Below are 21,542 nucleotides of genomic sequence, written 5' to 3'. Positions count from 1 at the left end.
CAACAGTTACATTGTTCATACTCTGTGATATGTCCCATCTGAATGCCTGTCTTTTTTCCCTTTTTTCCTAAATTGAGAGAGAAATTTGCCTCTTCAGATGGTTCCCATAACCCTGTTGCCAGCCTTGGGACTGACCGTGAGAAATGTCAGATGCGAAATGTAAGATGCAGGCCATTATCCTTAGAATTAGTTAAAGTAGAAAAAGAAAAAAATTAAAAAAAGAAAAATCCATGACTTGGGATAAAGCAGTCCTACTGAGATCACAGAGTTTGTTCCATTGCAATTCTAACTTTTTTTCTGAGTTTGAAAAAAAGCAGAAATGAAGTGATAATCTTCCACATACTGTCCTGACAATGCAACTTAACTCCTTTCTGAGCTGGGTATGTCACATTATTTCTTTTCACATTATAATGATTTTATTCTCGCCAGTGGGCACTGCCTATGTTGCCCAAGGGTATGTAAGGTATTGAAAGGAATATTTTTCTTTCTATTAATACCCTCAAGTGCACTACAAGATTACATCACATTTACCAATCTTTCTAGAAAACAGTCTGTCACATTTAGTTTCATCAGGATTTGTGCCCTACAACCATCCTGCAGTGGCTCAGGTTTGCTTCCTGTTTATATCTCAGCTTTTAAGCCAAAAGACAAAAAGCATACTTCAGTAACATTTAATGATGCTTTATATATTAGGTAGTGATGCAAGTTCAATAAAAGGCTGATGAACAGTGTAATAAAATGCCATTCACAGTCAAAATTATAAATGAATGTGAAATTCAAACTACTTACTAAATCAGAGTTCAGATCAGATGTCTTACTTAATTTCTTAACTCGTACCATTAAAGCAAAAGACAAAAAAATGCACTAAGGTAATGTTCAGATCTAGTTTAAATTAAAAACAAAAAAACAGATTCAAATTACTAATGTAACTCTAATCTTAACACGTTTCTTTTCATCTAGCTATTAAAACAAATATGAAATGTTATGTTATATAATCCTGGCAACCATTGATAATATTCAAACAAAACTGATGACTGTAAGAATGAAATTTTACTCTTGCCTTTGTATTTCTACCTAATTGTGCATCTAGACTGGACACTTACCTCAATACCTCTGTCTGTTTTTTAAATGTTATGGGTTAGTACATTTCAAATGGTGTAAAGAAAAATAACTAAAAATAGTTAATTAGGCTAGAGATTTTACACTGAAGCTTGATGAGAAAATTTGATGGAACTCTACAAGAATCAGGTTCAGAGCACAAAATAAACACCACAACCAAAGATCCTCTTCCATTAAGATCAGATCAGGCTTTATAGGTGTTTGTACAGCTGCTAGCTTGGTCTAGAGCAAAAAAAGGGGTTACGATCTCCTGCACGGGGAGCCAAAGTTTTTATGTTTTGACCCCCATCTCAAAAAGTGCTTCAAGATGTCCAGCCCTGTGTATTTCAAATACAGATTCACAGTGTTACTAAACAGCATAAAGTACTTCTCTGCAACCTTCAGATCACTGAACTTAGAAAAGTAACTTTAATACTTCGGTCTTAGGATTGAGGTTTGAAACATTTTTGTTTGCCAATTTATACTAATCCATGCAAATAAAACAGGAAAATATGCCCTTTGAACCTATGCACAGGGGACGTGGTTAAGCTGTTATTCTGGGAACCATTTACCATCTTAACTCCTCCTCTCTCTAAGATGTGCTCAGCCTTACTCTACTCACACCCCATTCACTTCAACAACACTATTCCTCCTCACACAAGAATGTTCATCTCGCTCCTTATTTGCATGCCTTACCCTTTTTCCTTGCATCTCTTAACTGACCTCTGCAAAGCCTTCTCATTCTTAACCTCAAGGAAACCTGGTCTCTTTTCCTTCAGATATGACTAAAATGAGGGAGGGACAGAGGGAGAGACAGAGGGAGAGAAGAGAAAGGTAGAAAGAATAAAGGAAGAAAGTGGGAACAAAGAAAATTCTGCAGTCCCAGCCTTCTTTTCAACTTCTGCTGTCGCCTTAATCTTCTTATCTCTTTCTCACCAAACTCTCCAGTGGTCAGATCTTGGCCACATCCTCCCACTTCATCTTTCTACTGTCTCTTTAAAAAGCCTATTTGATTGATACTGATACTTGTCTTCTATAGGTACCTTAAAGGATTTGTTTCTGTTGGTATGAAAATTTGTTCATTTATTTCACACTCCATTTGACTAGTAATATTTAATGGCTGTAAACCTACCATATCTGAAGGAGTGTGGGGCTGTGTTGCGGCCCCAACAAAGCAGTATCTTACAGCATAAAATCATTTGTAGGGCAGAAAGCCTAAGAAGGTTTTTGGAGTATGTAAAACCTCCTGGAAAAGTGTTAGATGACTGTTAAGGAAAGAGAAACCATACCTGACTCAGCCTTGTTCTTAATGCCTTCAAGGAGGATTTTCTGGGGTTAAGCATCCTCCAGAAGGGGCCCTGAGCTCTCTGGGGACACATCTAGTTAGAATAGTTCAAAGGAGAACCAGGCAATACAGATGATTGGGATCAAAGATTCAATCTCTTTCCCAGACTTCTTTAGTTTAATGGTGCAGCTATAAACTTATCATTCTTTGTGTCTCCAGACATAAGCAAGCCAATCAGACTCCAGTCATTCTCCAGTACAGAACTGAGCTGCTCAAGCTTCACAGCAGCATTACATAACAAATGCACATATGTGTGTATACTCAGCTGTATAAAAGAAGCTGCATACATTACAAGCCACTGGATGGCAGAAAACTAGTAAAGTAATACTGACAAGACACTGCTGCCATAAAGATCTTTATACTGCACTTATGCAGGTCTACCTGAGAAAGATCATTGAAGACAAGGCAGGTGCTCTCCATATTTTCAAAACATTCCTCAGAAAAAAAATGCTTGCATTCAAGTGGAGGATGGAGCCTCTATGTTTATGCATTCGTAATACAGTTTGATATAGGCACAGGTGCCATTAGAAGTTCTTTACATTGACGTCTTCCCTAAGTCATGTGGAGTGCCCTACTCAGATGAAAGGCACTCTAAATGACTTAGTAGCACCACTGCCACAGAAAGAATTCTCTAGGAATATAGAATGATTTAGATATTCACATCTTCATTTTTCATGGATGTGATGTTCATCACAATTCTGTTATGAATTAATATAAAAAATAATTTTCTCTGAAGGCTTACAAGGTTGCAAGAATGAGCAGTCCTCCCTGGGAAAGCCTTTGCTGTAGACAGGTAGCTTTACCACTCACGGTACCAAGTAGGTCAGTACTGAGTGAGATGGTCATCACTGCAGAGTGTACCTGGGATACTGTATTAAGGCTCTTTGTGTCAAAAAGCTTGTATAGGACAATCAAACAGTATCAAAAGAGGTAGGGTTCTATAAGAGCCTTACAAGATAACTAAGAAAAACTTCTGTAACTATTTTACTCTCTTCTTTGAGACAACGTGACCTTCTGACTTTTTTTCTCCCAAATGTTTTCATTAGAGGCTGACAGCAGGTTTTTTAGAATAAGTCCTTCAACCGCACATCTTGAGAGGTGCCAGGGTACTCCAGGATGTTAACAAACATGCACACATGTGCTAGTAGCACAGGAAAACCTTCACTCTTTGGATGTTCAACATGACATGATTAATAATAATGTATATTAAAAGTTGTCACAAGTTCTTCTGCCTTCATTAGCTGTTTTTGATACAAAGGATATTATGTAGGTATAACAACACTGTAACTCCTTGCAAAATGAAGAATTTACTCTTTCATTCTCAGTGTCTTAATTTTTCTGCCCCCTTTTGCCAGCAATTACAGTTCAATTCCTGTATGTTATTTACAACAAAAGCATACGCTTAAAGGCCAAATTTGCAAATTAAAATGTAATAAAAGTTCAAATGCATTAAACTTCCCCAGTTTCCAGAGGATATTGTGAAGTGCTGCCATACAATGAACAGCATTATTCTGAATGATGAAAATTATAAATTATTATGACATACAACTATGTAACATAATACAGTAGATCTGCTGATGTAATTCCCACTGTACTTAAAATGCCCCATCCCTGCTTCTGCTAGTGCTGAGTCTGGCCACAACGTTTACTGTAACCTGAAATCAAATGAGCAGAGTGACTGGGACTGATTGCAAAACATTGCTATATCTTACCTGTGTTCCGCTGTGTATGTTCAAAAACAGAAATTGTATCATCACTCAGGAAGTAACAAATGATGAATTTCCGATCCTTGTCAATAGGACTATCAGTAACAAGTTTTGCAAGAAAGCGCAATGTGTTACTTTCAAGACCACATCTAAAAAAGTTAAAGAAGATGTAAAAAATTAAAAACAGAGTGAGAGAAAAGTCTTAATCACTTAGAGATGCATTCTCCAATGTTTCGTAAAATACATTAATTGTGTTTTTCCTGGATCAAGAAGGGAAAGGTCATAAGGTTCCCTACTTCTCTAAAAATCATTTTCAGCTTAAATTAACTCAACCGACCAGACTCAGTCAGATAGAAAAGAATTATTTTCAAGGAAAATTACTTCTCCGCCAAAGCTATGAAATGAATTTGTATTCAAATTTAGTTGCAAATGAATTGCTTGCTTTCTTTCCAGATGCAAATGAAACTTTCTTTCCAGAGCATTTATAGACAGAAAATGTATTTAATGTATTTTCAAATCAAATTCGGAATGGTAAGACACACTAACATCATTTCCATGAAATCAGGCCTACCAAATAATCTTTCTAGTCTGATATTTGTTAAGTCATTATGTTTTACATGATTTACAGTACCATTATTATGCACTACCAAGTCTTTTCTAATAGTTTTCTTCTTTTGTGTAGGTTTTACAGGTAGCTACTGGTTCTCTAGCATGCCACCTTGCTTTTCACTAAGGTTTCACCATCCATTGTCTGACAAGGTATTTCATAATGGAAAGTAAAGGATTTATGCTTTAATATTGCAGTAGCAAGCTGTGTGAAAATCAGCAGGCAAAAAAGAAAATATCCGAAAGTCAAACATAAAAATAAATCAGTGTTGAACTGCTGAAGCATTCAGAATTCTGACTAGTTCCTGATCTATGACTTCCATCACACTGACACTGAACACAGCAGAAGGGAATGAGGGAGAATGAGGGAGGGGCAGAAATTTTGCTGAGTTCAGAGAAAACTGAAGTTCCATGTCAGTAAACCATTTCTCTAAAAGTTGGATAAACTGCATATTTTGCCAAAAAATTACATTCCCATTTACCATCCATTGCCTTCACAAGAGAAATAATAACAAAAAAAGGTTGTAATATTTTCCACCAAAATACCTGTCTTTTTCCATGAATTTCTTGAAATCTTTCTGGGGAGGTTTGAGAAGCAAACTCATGCAGGAGCACAGAGAATCCTCTTCAGAACCAAATCCAGTATATGGTGGAATAGGTTTTTCTGCTTTTGGAGGTGGTGGAGCTTTATATGGAACTGGGGTGAAATCCTCTATAATAAAGACAGCAATATTTATTTGTTCTTGTTCTGATGAAGCCACTCTACTAAGGATTTAAAATTTCAATATGAATACTAATTCGCCTATTTCTGTAAAAGAACAGTAATCAAAGTGAAATAGGATCCCTCCTTATAGTAGAAGAGTAAAAAAAGACACCATTGAAGCCAATAGTGAAATTAGGTTTCATCAAGAATGACAGAATTTTGTCTGAGATCCCAAAATGTTTTACAAAAGTCATTAAGATACACAGGCAACAGAAATGACAAATATAGTTTTGAAGTGGAATAGAAAAATAAATGTAAAATTGTAAGTCAAAATTTCAGTTTTATCCCGTGAGACCACATTAATACTTGCATACCCACTGTTTATCCCAAGGAGAAAATAAATAAAGAATGAATAAAATTTGTACACATTTTTATATATCATACATAAGAAGAATTTTAAAAGTTTATGTCCATTTTGGTACATTGAAACCAATAGCTTTAGTCTGTATCTCAACTTCATCCGCAGTTTCGGAAAGTTTTTCTCCTTTGCCCCACTTTCAGGGCTGTGTCCAGCTGGGACATGAAACATCTCAGGATGGAGCCTGTGCAACCTGCCTTGCACTCTGCTGACCTCAGGAGGGAAAGTTTTCCCAGTATTCACTCTGATATTCACTTTGACCACTCTGGTTTCCATTTATCCCCACTTGTGCCCTCCTGACACATACTTGTATAGCAGGCTGCTTGGTCTCAGCAGTGGATAGGTGCAACTGTCTGTCTGTGCCCAGCAGCTGTGTGTTCCCTAGCCTGAGCAATCTTGATCCCCTGGCTCATTCTCCATATGCTGACCATTGCCTTGGCCAAACCTTGTCTTTCCTGTACTGGCCAACCCACATGAGAACACACTACCTCAACATGGCCCGAAGCATGCTGAGCGGAGGGAAGACAGTCATTCCCCCTGATGTTCAGGTAGCTGTTTTCATGCCACCCAGTCTGTCATTGGCCACCAGAGCTGTGGCCTCATGCCCAGCTTGCTGCCCAAAGCAACTCAAAGGGCTCTTCCTCTCCCAGCATTAGCAAAATGGGAAAGCTGAAGAGCTTGCTGCAGCCCAGCCAGCTCAGCACAACCCAAGTGGAGTCGTGCCACCTCCACACCTTGGATGGCCAGTCACGTCCCAGGGAATCTAGAGCTGGCCAGGCTACCAAGTGTTGGACAAACACGAGGCAGACTGGACAGGAAGATGGATCACAATCCACAGCCAATTTACAGGAAGTGAAGAGTTATGTAAGTGACCAGTGTGTAAGACTTCACCAAACCAAATACAGTCTGTCTCTCCAAAACTTAACTTCTCTACCCAGAACTGAAGAGAGATGAATAATGTACACTTGTAGCTTAGTTTTCAGGACAAATAGAGGGCAACAATAAAACTGGTGTCACCTGAAACATTTTCTGAAGTGGTTTGTTATTAAAATGTTTTAAACAGCAATCCATCAGAAGATCAAAGCAACTTCCCCTCTTAAAGTCTAACTTGCCTAACAACAGCATGGAGTTGAAAAAGACAGAAAGAATTCAGATGCCAGAGTTCTTCTTTACCTTGAAAATATAACACTATTTCCTTTGGCCTTTATCTCTTACAAGAATATGGTCTAACTGAAAGCACCAGTACCTTTCTCTTCTCTCAAAAAGAGAGTTGCAAAACCACGCCAACATTTTTTTTTTCCCATAAAAACTGTGTGTGCCCTTTCCATAGTTCAGAAATACAGAGGCCAAGGCTACATGCAAAAGGAAGTCCACTCAGAAGTTTTGAAAGCTACCTTAAAAGGCAAAGAATAAGTGTATGTGTCAACATGCCTCCAAAATATTATTTTCTAAGTATTACTCGGAATAGAACTGCTTCTCAAGACATTTTCAATGTGCCATGTTATATAGTATAATATCTGCAGCTCCTGTTGCAATAAACACTATGTAGGTAAATTGACATATATTGACACAAAAAGAAAACCCCCATACCCAGAGGTATTGATTCTGTATTCTGAGCTGGTGCATGTTGAGTTACTACGTGTCTACCCCTTTAGTTGCCAACAGAGGAAGAACTGTTGCTTTGCTAATACAGGTTTTTCTTCTGCTTTGTGGAGCGGGTACGAAATCCCGAATCCTCGATTGAGATCGTTCCTGCACTCCAACAGTGCCACCTAGTGCGTGTGAGGCAGATGGGACAGAGAGAGCCATGCAATGTCACTCCCTTCTCTGATCGTACGGCATCAAGGCAGCAGCCGCTGCTGAAACTACTGCTGCTAGGCACCACGGCAATTTTAATAAGTTATAATGCAAACAAAAGCCAATGGCTTTCACCTGTGTGTTGAAGAGGAGCTGATCCTTTATCACATCCTATGTCTCATCACACAGTTGCTGCAGGTGGTACAACTTGCTCTCCTGCACAGTCTGTTAGCTAGATTCTTCCAACCAGGGTCATAATATTACTTAGAAATCTTAACAATAATTTTGGTATGCACTGTGCTCAGCTTCGGTACTATTTTCCTCATCAAAGGGAAGATGTTTTTAACAATGCATTTTAGCAAGAAAAAAAAAGTAAAGGCTTCCTCACTGCACAGCTTTATATAACATCCTTCCTGCCAAAACAGTTTGGAAAGCCAGGACATACAGTTGAAATTGTAAGCTCAAAATACAAACTAATGCATTTACATGCAGGTCATATTATACGTGCATTAACACTGCATAAGGTATCCATCAAGAAATGCTAAGGCATTTCCACTTACATGTATTTTAGCACATACTGGTGAAAGTTTGATTTATAAACTGAAAGGAAAATACACTTAGGAGGAATTAGCATTAGTTTCAGAGAGTATATTAAATATCTCAGGCTCTAGGCAGCCTGTTCTGGTGGTTGGCGACCCTGCACATAGCAGGGGGATTGAAACTAGGTGATCACTGTGGTCCTTTTCAACTCAGGCCATTCTATGATTCTGTGATTTCACAACTCAAGCTTGGGGTTAACTAAGTCCAAAGAGAAATTTGGTGCTTTGTTTCTCATCCTCTCCCCAACGTAAAACGCCTTCCCTTCATTCAGATTCACTAAAGAAAACGCCAACAACCAACCTTCTGGCACCTATAGTTTGCATGATTTTAAAGGATTATGCATTCAGATTCTCTCCTCCCAACAAGGAAATTCATAAAGAATTTTACATAGAGAAACGCCAATTTGCAAGCTAGCTAAAAACTTCTGTCTTCAACCTTTGAGCAGCCTAGTAAGTGCACTGAGCTAACAGCTATGCCTGAGTTCCAAATTGTTTTCATCTTTGCTCTACCATGCACCATTAGGGTAGCAACAGACAATTTGCACTTACATACAGAACACATCCCTATCAAAGTCATCACTTTCTAAAGAAAAATACTTATGCTCATTCTAGAAAAGGAATCAATGTTTTTCTCTTCTACTCAAGTGAATTTACAGTAGGTAGTGAGTAAGCTGAAAGTCATGGGCTACAAATTTCTAGATCCAGAATAAGTAGTAGAAGTATTTTCTTCATGGACAGTCTCACCTCTTTGTAGTACATCAGTTGATACTCAGCAGGAGATGGGCTGCCACTGTGGTGTTTATTTCATCTGGCACATCAAACATTTGCAAAGTACTAGAAAAGTTTTCTCATTACATCAAAACTTAAGAGAGATTGGAACAAGCACTGGGAACAGCAAGAACTAAAAACAAATCCAGCCACTTCTTTAGCATACAAACAATTTGAAGATGACAGAGCCTTCTGAGTCAGAGAAAATAAATTCCTCAAAAGCGATTTGTTGCCAAAGGCAGCATTAAGCTTGCTTGAATGAGAATTTGCCCGCTTTCAGTTTCAAAAGACACAGTGAGACCATGATACACATTCTAAGTCTACCTTCAGCACTCAGCTGATGAAGTGAAGGAAAACTCTCACACATTAAAGATAAAAAGATATTTCAAAGAAAAGTCAAGTGATTTAAACTCTGCATTAGAGCAATAAGCATGTTGAATATCAGTAATTAGCAGGCAGGCAAGAAATTCTACCTTCAGAGGAACAGGACACGCGCCTTTGACCGTAACAGCCCAGAATAAGAGAGAGAAATCCCAATAGCCTTGGACAATGGAGGAGTTGGAGTTAACCTGGAAGGATAATGTTGCCAACATGATGTTCCTTCTATATGAGTTCTACCTTACATATAGCTGAGACTTGGCTGTTGTGAGAGTATTTCACAACTTAAGTGAAAGGTACAATAAGAAAGCAATACCATCATCTTCCTAACTTATATGTGCAGCAATTAAAGCAAATCCAGTCTTCCCAACATCAGCTGTGCAGCTAAAACTCAGCACTGTTTTGATTCCAATAAAATCTGCTTTCAGAGAGTCCTACTTCATGATCATTACAGCTACCTGAGGAAAAAAAAAGGAATCTGCAAATGCATGTAGTCCTTTCTGTGCCTATTTTGTTCCCGCTGCTCAGCCTCAACCACATTTAAAGGAGAGGTTAAAAGCCAGAGAGATTTTGATCTCCAATGAATTCAGTGAAAATTGGCAGTAGGCTTTAATGCCCCCACTGAGGGAGAAGCAAGAAGTCAGCTGTTATCCAACAGCAGCTGCGTGGCCAAAAGCACGCATGTACTGGCCAGCCAACCACACTGCACACTGCTCTGCCCAGGCAGCAGGTCAGAGAGGGAGCCTGAGAAATGAGGGGGTGGGAGGGCGAGGAGAGCCGAGACATGAGAGGGATCACGAGGTGCTGCAAAAGGCATAACAGACAGGCTTGGGAGGTGCTGGGACATTGAATAAAAATCAGGAGGAAACCAGATTTTACTGGTTTAGATCCTTCAGGAACAATCTGTTATTTAAGAAAGGACAATTTATACTGAAATCCACCCTTTATACTCAACTCCGTGCTGAGATACTCTATTTAATTAGAAGAACAAGTATCATCTTCCTACCACTGCACATCAGTATCTTTCACATTTCAGCCCCCTAAATGTTGCTGTAACACATGGTGCAGAATATTTCTGTCCTACTCTGCAGCTTCACGAGCAAACAGAGACAGATAATATCACACTAAGGTTTTTTTCTTGAATTCTCAGCATTGTTACATGGCAGTGATGTCATCAGCTTCCTACTGAAGAGCATTAGCTATTGTTTACCCATGGAAAAGCTCTCCTTCACTTTTCACAAATGGTATGAAGAGCAAAACAGACAGAAGCAACATTGGAAATATATCAGATCTCATAATCACACACTTCTAAGCAAATCTAAACTACCCTTAATTCACCTAAAGGGCAAATTCCATTGGAAAAAACAACTGATGTTGAAACTGCACATTCAAAAACAAATGTCGGCCTCTTTCATGGCTTTAGCAGAAGAGTATAAATACAAGGGGAGTAATGTAAAAACACAATAACAAGCAGCTGGATTGATGCCGTGAGGTGCTGAGAACTGTGCCTTGAAGAAAGAACTCATTTTTCCACTTGTTTACTCTCATTCAGCTAAATGGTCTCCCTGGGTTCAAATTATAATTAAACACATTACAGTGTTTAAATGGATTGGGGCAGAATGCTGGGCATTTTGTGAGACAAAGTCCTTTGAGATTACCTTGTATGTTCACAAAAACAAAATCGATAACACAAAGAATAAAAGATGAGACCTTTCTCCCTCAAAACATAAATGTTTCTAAGCCAAAAAGCTACCCCGAGTCTAATCTTAGCCTCTTACAGCTAAAAAAAAAAAATCATACATACACTTTTTCTAACCTTAGAATCACAGAATAACCAAGGTTGGAAAATACATCCAATCTAACCATCCACCTAACAACATTTCACACTAAATTGTGTTCCTCAGTACAACATCTTAACATTTCTTGAACACCTCCAGAGTTCCAAGACCTCAACCAGCCTGTTCCAGTGCCTGACTGCTCTCTTGGAGAAGTATTTCTTAACATCCAAACTGAACCTCCCTTGACTCAACTTGAGGCCATTCCCACCCATCCTATCTCTAGTTACATGGGAGAAGAGGCCAACCCCCATCTAACCACAACCACCCTTCAGGTTCTTGTAGAGAGCGATAAGGTCACCCCTGACCAGGACAGGTCCCAGTACCAATCTCTGGGGAACACCACTTATGATTGGTCGCCAGCTGGATTTAACTCCATTCACCACCCCTCTCTGGCCCCAGCCATCCAACCAGCTCTTTACCCAGCAAAGAGTGTATATATCCAAGCCATAGGCTGACAACTAATTCAAGAGAATACTGTGGTTGACAGTGTCAAAGGCTTGCTGAAGTCAAGGTAGACTACGTCAACAGTCTTTCCCTCATCAACCAGGTGGGTCACTCGATCATAGAAGGAGATCAGGTTGGTCAAGCAGGACCTGCCTTTAATGAAACACCTGCTGGCTGGGCCTGATCCCTTGGTTGTCCTGCACATGCAGTGGGATCTGCTCCTGGCACTGGGATCAGGCTGACAGGCCTGTAGTTCCCCAGATCCTCCTTACGATCCTTTTCATAGAAGGGAGCCACAATGGCAAGCCTCCAATCCTCTGGGATCAGTCCAGTTGACCAGGAACACTGGTCATAGATGGTGGAAAGCAGCTTGGCTATCATCTCTGCCAGTTGCCCCAGTACCCTTGGGTGGATCCTATCCCACAGCATGGATTCGTGGCAGTCCAGGTGGAACAGTAGGTCTCTAACTGTTTCCACCTGAATTGTTGGAGGTTTCTTCTGCTCCCCATCCAAGAATTCCAGGTCAAGGGGTAGAGTACCTTGAGGATAACTGGTCTGACTTTTAAAGACAGACATAAAGAAGGCATTGGGAAACTCAGTCTTTCCCCTTATCCTCAGTGGTCATGCTCTGCACTGCATCCAGTAAAAGATGGAGATTCTCCTTAGCCCTCCTCTTACTGTTAATATATTTGTAAAAAAGTTTTTTGATCTTTTTTACTCCAGCAGCCAAGTTCAAGCTGGGCTTTTGCCTTTCCAATTTTCTCCCTGCACATCACAACAATTCCTTCGTACTCTCCTTGAGTTGCTCATACTTTCTTCCACAGGAGGAAGACTCCCTTTTTCCCCTGGAGCCTCAAGAAAAGCTCCCTGTTCATCCACATCAGTCTTCTTCCCCAGTGGTTTATCTAGAGGCACAGGGGGACAGCCTGCTCCTGTGCCTTTCAGACTTCCTTCATGAGTAACAATCAGCCTTCCTGGACCCCTTCACCCTTCAGGACTGAATCCCAAGGGACTCTCCCTACCAGCATGCTGAACAGTTCAAAGTCTGCCCTCCAGAAGTCCAAGGTAGCAGGTTTGCTTGGCCCCATGCTGACATCATCAAGGATTGAGAACAAAGGTAAGGCAAAAAAGTTACTCTCAGTTTACACAAACCAGTTTCAGAGAAGCTATTAAACAATATTTCTAACTACGCCTTTACGACAAGATATCTTAAGAGGCAGGTAAATTTCTTCTGAAGGATGTTAGTGAAAGTCTATACAAGCATCAGGCAGTGACAGTCCATGTATACGCACTCAGAACAAAGGGAATGGACTAGATCACCCACAGTTTCAATTTTCTGCAACTTTTCATCTCATCAACTTCTAACTTTATTTAACTTCTAAAGTAAATAACATCCAGAAACATAACCAGCATTATAGGAAGAGACTTTGCTTTTCATAACACTTGGTAGCACTGCTTGGTTGCTTCAGAATGGACAGCTGCATTTCATTCATCTCTCATCTGCGAATAAGAAATCCTCATTCACTGTTCCAAGATATCTTGCTCAGACAGAGAGGACACTGCTGCCAAACAGAGGCAGCAATCTTGGCTGAAAAAATTATGAGGGAAATACCCCGTTTTCCATCTCTGGAGCTAGACTCATTGTTATCATAAATAACAGTGTGGTTATTGAATATGGCTTCCTTACGCACTGGCCAGTATAAGAAAAGATTTATTTTGGCACAGATATTCCAAACTATTATTTTAAAAGCTCTAATGAGGCATGTTTTGCCAACTAAGAAATTTAGCATTGTAGTGGCAGCAGTATATGATTTAATTCCCTCAATGCAGCATACAGGTTTTGATCCAAACACTGCATTCTGATTACAAGTCAAGGTAAAAAAAAATAGTCTGCCCAACTATTTTTTTTCTTCATGTGAGAAAGGCCATACTAGGATTCTTTCAATCATATCTGAACAGTCAAGACACTCAGCTGTATTTCTTGAATGAATAAACTGCCAGAAATCAACTAAGTTATTTTTGCTGGATGATAGCTATAATAGAACCACTAGCAAGTCAGACTGAGAGAATTCAGACAGATAAATGAAACACTCTGTTATTATATATGTCCAAAATGCTTTTCCATAATGAGCATAGTTGATAAATGTTTCCAGAATTCAGTAATGAAATCTCACAGGATAAATACTCTAACGATTCACAATACAGAAAACTACACTGAAAAAAACAGTAACGTGATACACTACTGTTGTGTCAGAAAATCTTATTAAATGAGGATTCTGACATCCATAAAAAGTGAAACATAGTGTAGCGAAGAATAATTGAGCCTACTCTACATACTGCATGCCCTTTATTACCTTCTGACTGCAAACATGGCTATTGGAATGGGAGGGAGCACTAGAAATGACAGTCTGTCCATATGACTATTTTGTCATTCTAGTTTAAAAATGAAGGCAGTTAGGCACTGATCATGGGCATTATGTGCTGATTTTCAGTGGAGTAACATACAAAAATGCCCTTGTGGGTCACCTGTAAAGTTACTGCTTTGCTGTTAACAGCAATTGATTGTTATTGCAAAAGGCTTTAATGAACATGTTTTGTCAGTAATAAAATTTGAAGACAGCTCTGTCAAACTGAGAGGTGTAAAAACGCTTGTAAGGAAATGATAATTATCACTACTTACCGATTCCGTATTTTGTCCTGTAATAATCTTTAGTGAATTCATCACAATCACACAGCATTATCTGCCTTCCCCAAACATTAATTACTGCTCCTATTTTCAGGTCGCTGTCTCTGTAAAATTCCTGATGCACTGCTCCTGTCTAATAAAATAGGGAACATTTATATAGTAGCTCTATAAATCTCAGCGTCATACAATCTTTCTTACAAAGTAGGTCATTAAGTATGCTTGACTTAAGATACAATCTTCATACTTCATTTGCAAGTAGTTTTCAATCCATGTTATGCTACCTCACTTTCACAAACATGGCACAGTAAATGTCAGTATTTTTGATATGAGCTATTCTCCAGCTACAATACAATTTTAGAAATAACTTCTCTCACAGTAGAATATAATCAGAGAAATTACAAAAACTACTATAAGGACATTCAACAGCTGGGGAGTATTCAGTAATATCTGACCTTACGATTGTCCAGCATGTAACGGCCTCTATTTCCTACTAAATTTCCAAATACATTGAGAACAGTGCGACTGGTGATTGTGCCTGGCTGATACAAACCAGTTGGAGCATACTGCAAGAAAAGAGACAGGCTGTTAAGAAATACAGTTAACAAAGAAGAAAGACAACTATTACATTAGAAGTAAAAGCATATTTATTTATTTTTACAGACTGACTGTTATTACAGTGTTGTCTTGGGAGAATTTTTAGTGAATTCTAAGGTAATTTTATGCCACTGAACTGAAAACCCAATGTCTACATCAGAAGAAGCATTCAGAATCTTACTATGCATCCAAGAGTGAAATCTCTTTTTTGTAGAAGCACAGGGAAAGAAAAGATTAGCAGCATATCCTCGTCAACATCTGCTCTAAAAATTATTATTTTGAGTAGTAATAATAAAAAAAAGCATGCAAAAGAACCACTCAGGGCTGGTCCTACTGAGTTGAGCACTGCGCAGAAAGAGGGGATTCAAGTCAGTATGGTTCTATTGAGAGAAATGTTACTTTTGTTTGTACCATAAAATCATAGAATCATTTGAGCTGGAAGGGACCTTTAAAGGTAATCTAGTCTAATTTCTCTGCAATGGAGAGTATTATTGTAAGTTTCAAAGTCATAATAGTAATTAATGCAATTAATATCCCAATAATATCAAACTTAATATGCAAATCAGCAAAATGCTGATGCAGGGTAACTAAAGTACAATATTTTGTCATAGCACCTTCCCTGATATTCCAACTTTTGGCTGCTATTCTTCTCCAAATTGTCACTTAAATTAGAGAAAGAAGCCAGCCTTTAACATTGACACACACTTCAGTAGTAGAAGGGGTCTGCCAGCATAGACTCATTGCTAAATCAGCTCAAATGCAGGATGCTCTAGGTAAGAACAGCAAGTATTTTGCTGTTAGGATTTTACCACAAAAATATCTTGTAAACCTATAGTGCAACAGATAAATTAAAAGTATTAGGACAGGAGGGAAGAGACGCCTCAGTGTCTTACTTCATCCGTAGCTTGATTTAGTTCTACCACCAGGATCTGTGACACAGAGGTGTAGCCAGATTGTTAACTTTATCATCATAGTAGGTTACGCAGGACTCAAATCCTTGAAGGTTTATCTGAGATGAATTTCCTCTAATAAACACCTGATTAATGCCTACGTGTTTTCATGGATTCTGATTGATTTTAACTAGCTTTTTATAAGATCTCAAATCTATGAATTCGAACTTAAGAAATCACTCTAGATATGCTATAGAGATATAATATTACTGAGTACCAGAAATGGTACCTTTTTCAAAGGTTCCAAATATAATCCATATGAATCAAATGTGAATTCACCTAAGTGTTAGTTTATCTAGAAATATAAATTAATTTTCTGAATTTTCTTTACTGCACGGATTTATTTATGAATTTATGTTAACACAATAATTTGGGAGAAAGAAAACCATGGGATATCTTTCTACTTAAGTTCTCTCTCCTTTAAACTTAGGTGTGACAAGCTGAAACTTAATTTTCCAATCTCCTGAAGTTGTATGAATCAGTATTCAAAAAACCTAAATACCTAATAATTCTGATTTAGGCTCTGATAATATGTTCTAAATATCATTACAATTGATGCTGTGAAAATCTTGCCTTGCAAAGTCATAGAGGTTAGAAGGGACCTTGAGATTATCTAGTCCACCTTCCCCTCCCCCCCCCAAGCAGATTCTCTGAAGTAGGCTACAAAACAATGCATGTAATATTTCTTTATTAGCAAAAGAATTTCAAATAGAATGAATTTTCCATTCCTCACCTTTGGAAGCTTATCTCTTCTGAGAAAAAGTGGAACTACATCCCGGCCTGAGTTTACTGGTATAACTTCTTTTATATCAATAGTATCATCAGACAAATAATAGTGCAGAACAAGCTCCCGTGGGTCATGAAACAGGGATTCTGGATCATCCCACACACAATAAAAGCGTAAAACATGCCCATCGTGCTCCAGGAATTGTTTCAAAGTGTCAATGCGCTCATAAGGGCGCAGTGGGTTCATGCTATCTAGGATCTGCAAGTGAAGGAGAAATAAAGTGTCTTTTTAATGACTTGCTTTTAAGATAGAATACCAAACTTCATGGTACCACCTAACGTTAGAATATGCTTCTTGGACTTTCGAGTGACACTACACAACTTAAATAAATGAAACACTATTTACAAAAGAAAAGTATTAAGGAAGGAGTGCCTTCAGAAAAAAAAGAAAAAAAAAAGAAGCAATTTCAAATTGCTTTTGACCTTTGTTTCTCTTTCAGAAAGGTCCTTGAGATGAAGAAAGCAATAAATTATTTATAGTGCAGAGTATTTGTTGCCTTCAGAGCACTAGGGTGGATTTACCACAGCATGCTACCTATTGTGGGCCAACAGTCCTAAAAAGTCAGGAGAGAAAAATCTGTGCCATCTGTGAAAGACACTGTCATTATTTCCTAATGGAAACAACACTCCCATTACTCTGCCCAGAAAAAAGACCTTAAGACCTGCAAAGAGGAATCCATATAACATTTAAGAGCTAAAAACCTGAAATTTTTGGAGGATGCTACACGCACTCTGGAAGGGGAAAAAAAAAAAAAAAAAAAGCTTTCAAATAGAAGCTCACAAGTGGTAAAGCTGCAGAGAGGTGGATTCTATGTGGCAGAAGAATTTGCTTTACACATTCAAAAAAAGATCACATCTGAAGAGACCAGTAAAGTGAGTCTGCAGGAAGCCAAAGATGTGCTTGAATTGCAATTCCAACTACATCTTCCTTTAAACACTTTTAAAGTGTTGTCATTCAGTCAACTCAAGAAAAATTTAAGTATAACATGTAATAGTTTTGTTGTTTTTTTTTTTAAAGTTTAATACTGTTTGTACTTCCAGCAGCTGACACTGACAAATGCAGTCAAAAAGGAGCAAACATCTGCTCATTTAAGTTAAATTAGCATCCTAATTTATCCCTTCAGTTCAGGGTTAACTGTGCTCGTGCCTCCCTGGTTTCAAGTGGCTAGAGAGTACCATTCCCACCCTACACCTTTTAATTATGTAACAAGCTCTCCTGAGGAGTTTGTCCAAAAGAGATCACAGAGTCTGATGTGCTTACAGAAATGACAATTATATGCACAAAAAACATACTACTGCAATTTTTATATTCAATAGACATTGTGAGAATAAGTACTGTTACTCCAGTTTAAAGAACAATTCTGTGATGCTTTTTCTTCAATACATAGCATTTATTTTCACCAATCCACCAACCAACATTTACAGAGAAAAATCATTTATCTATACTAGACATCAAGTACGACATGAAAATCCATGACAGTGCTATTCCTAATCAATAATGCTGGTTAAAGTTTGAGGCCATATGAAAAACCAGACAGCAGCATTGATTATGATAAACCCGATTCATGTACATAAGGCTGAAAATATGTTACGTAGATGATAAATTTAACATTGTTTAGCTACTTTGCCCACAAGGAGAATTTTCATTCGACATATTTGGGTGTTTTTCTTTTGCCATGAGAGATAAGTAAAACTACATCAGTTTTATCAAGATAATGCCCACACACACAAAAGACAAAGATTTTATCATATTTCTTCTTCAAAAGGTATATGAACACATCAGGAGAAATATATGTTAGTACAATGAGCCATATAGTCAAATTTGAAAAAGCAAGTTCTCTCGTGATTCATTATACTGAAATAGGAACATTTTTTGCTCAGAGAAATATTTTATATCATACATATTACTAACAGAAATTGCACTTTGATTAAAATCACATATTCACTTTTACTGCCTCATCTGACCTTTTGCCGCTCTTTGGTATATGGGTCATCTGGACAATTTCCTGGAGGATTTAATTTAAATCCCATCTTCCTCAGGAAATTTTTTGTGAATTGGTCACAATCTATAATCTTGTATCTTCGAGAATAAAAGATTACTTCAGTGTTGATATTGAAATGATCTATAGTATAGAACTGATCTTCATTAGGAGATGGAAGTGGAATCCGATGACGTCGAACAATAGTTCCTGTAAAAGAATTAAAATAAATTCAAAGAGTGAACATCCTTTGCTCTGGGGATCATTTCAAAGACATGCTAATTTCCTATACCGATACAACCAAAGCAGATGGAACTATATGGGGGAAAAAAAAAAAAAAAAGAAAAAAAAAATTATCCTTCACTCAGCAAAGCAGCTATCAGATAAGAGGATCTTATTTTAATAACACCACCGCTTCACAATGACCAGCTTCTAGCACTTCAAGTTCAAGCACAAAACTTAGGCTAATACAGAAAGCTACCACCTTTGTAAATAGCAAGGAATTCCCATTCACTCCTCAAATGTAACTGGTCACTACTTTAGCAAAAAGAACAGCAAAACCTTTCAATAAAAGAACCTTCAGTGAAAAGTAGTCTCCTATACTTATTAGAATAACTAGTTTTTCTTCTAAAAAAACACAATCGAGTTGGACCAGATTGTCTTCAGAGATTCCTTCCAGCTTCAACCATTCTGGGATTCTGAAATACCACAAGTATTTAAAAAAATACCTGTAAACAACAGCCTCAGCAGGCTAAGCAAATAAGAAAGACGTACATTAAAGGAAAGTTATGCAGCTGCATGCATGTCAAACTATGATTTATCGTGAGTAAACTTTGAGTTCCCAAAGAACTTCAGATTGGCAAAGCTGGCACTAAACTCTTGTTTTCAACATTACAAGAGAACAAAAAGAATAGCAGTGAAAGTTTTGCCACATCAATACAAAGGTGTCACTGTGTGAAGATAACACGTAGAGAATATAAAGAGGGTCCAGTCCTCAATCTCAGCATCTGTAGTGTGCTTGCCAACCCAGATGTCCCTGTAACAGCTTTATAATGCAGATACCCGCTGCCTAACACCAGATAGAAGCCACCAGGCCATATGATTACAACAATTCCTTGCCACCATACCTTCCCAACAACGGTATGACTACAATAATAAAAGGTGTAACTTGAAAACAACAACAGTAAACACACAAAAATTCCAAAGCTAAAGATAGTTCAAGTACTAACTTACTACTACAACAATAGTAGACAATTAGACACAGTTATCTAAAAAGTATCTCATTATCTCTCATTACAGAACTTTTTCCAGGGCCCTTCAGCTGTGCATCTGGTAGTGTTTCCCTTTAAGTTCCTTCTGATGGTTTTCCAGCATTGTTTTTTCAGTCTGGGAGTAGGAGGGAGTGGAGGGAAGATGAAGAGAGACAGAGGAGGTGGGAGAAATATATTGCTGTGTATTTATGTTTAGTGTTTTACTGGCCTTATTTCTGAATTACTCCATGGAAATTCTTCACTGTTTGGTTTATTTCACTAGGGACTAATCTGTATGAAATACCTTCCACGACTACATTATCAAAGTTGTTTGTTAAATTCTAACTCCTATAATGAGTAAATTCTTACAATATAACTCATAATTAGTTCAACTCCCATAAATTTTCAGGGGAATAAAGCAAAAAAGCAACTCTACTTTATATCCACATTAAATAAATTATTTTAGAGCTTTTCAGCATCGTAACATTTCACATGTACCAAATCTGATTGGTTACTAACCTTTGACTATGAAATAAATTTGAAGTCCTATCTGCTTAAACATACATATATTTAGGAGGTATCTTCACAGAAATGTTAGTTAAAAAATATGATAATTAACACATTTTAACATGATGCAAGACCCCATAGCACTACCATTAATAAAAACACATACTTCAAAAATGTTACCTAATTTTGCTTAATCCTTGGGTTGCTCCAACAAAATAATGTGCTAACCAGAACAGACTCCCACATTAATGCAAAAGTTTATTATAATTTTAGTTAAAATATAATTGTTTACAATTTTCTGAAGTTATATTCACCTCAGAACCAGTAAATAAACACGCAGCTATTTTTTCCATGTCTCTTTTCAAAATACAGTACATATACCCATTTTGTTCTGAGGGGATAAGAACCTCTTTCCTAATGGAAAATGTCTCGTACAGATAATATCAAGTCTAGCAAACTTCCATTTTTATTAGATATCACTGTGCCTGATCTACGCACGTGGAGAAAATATTTTATATTGTTGAACTTGAAATTTAATAAAATGTGGTGAGCTCGTGTTAGGATAATTTTAAAAATGCTGGGACCTTTCTTCTGGAAAATAATTCTATTTTTACTTCTAGAAACACGTCGGACATTAGATATCATCGTAGAAGAATCTGTGCGCATGCAACAATCTAATTGCCAAGTATGGATATCTTCTATCAGTTTATTGAGTAGGCTATCCAACTGCAGGATGCTAAATATTTGCATCTGGTCAGCCTACAGCTCTTCTATACTGTGTTCTTGTAAAGGAAGTTGGTGTGTTGCTTCTCTCAGCCAATAGTGGTGCCATCAAGTTCCCATGTCACAATTTGTAGCAGATTTTTCTTCTCTCGGGGTTTCTGACTATTTGGCAGCTACCGCAGCAGCTTAAGGAGACCTTAATAGCAGTGAAGGATTTCTGCCTATAAGGCAGCACATGCAGTTGGGCAACACACGATTTGGTCCCTGCTGCTACACTGTTCTGCGGAAAGACAAAAATGGTATCAAGAATTTCCTCAGCACAGCTTACTCCCTCTGCACTACTCAGGAATGTACTAGAGAGGAGTGG

The 21,542-nt window shown here is 38.0% G+C and overlaps 1 protein-coding gene across 1 annotated transcript; it reads right to left on the bottom strand.

The window, feature by feature from the left end:
- Positions 1-4,144: 4,144 nt before the first annotated feature.
- On the bottom strand, positions 4,145-18,912 carry EFHC2 (EF-hand domain containing 2; the record flags this gene model as incomplete). The annotated part of the gene is made up of 6 exons (XM_010724469.2): positions 4,145-4,298; positions 5,302-5,467; positions 14,381-14,519; positions 14,839-14,949; positions 16,664-16,915; positions 18,682-18,912. Coding segments are annotated over 6 exons (1,053 nt in total), but the record flags the coding sequence as incomplete, so codon positions are not given.
- Between the last annotated feature and the right edge of the window lie 2,630 nt (positions 18,913-21,542).

Source organism: Meleagris gallopavo, chromosome 1, assembly GCF_000146605.3.
Source record: "Meleagris gallopavo isolate NT-WF06-2002-E0010 breed Aviagen turkey brand Nicholas breeding stock chromosome 1, Turkey_5.1, whole genome shotgun sequence".
In the NCBI taxonomy this organism is placed as follows: Eukaryota; Metazoa; Chordata; class Aves; order Galliformes; family Phasianidae; genus Meleagris; species Meleagris gallopavo.
This window is presented reverse-complemented; position numbering and strand designations above follow the sequence as displayed.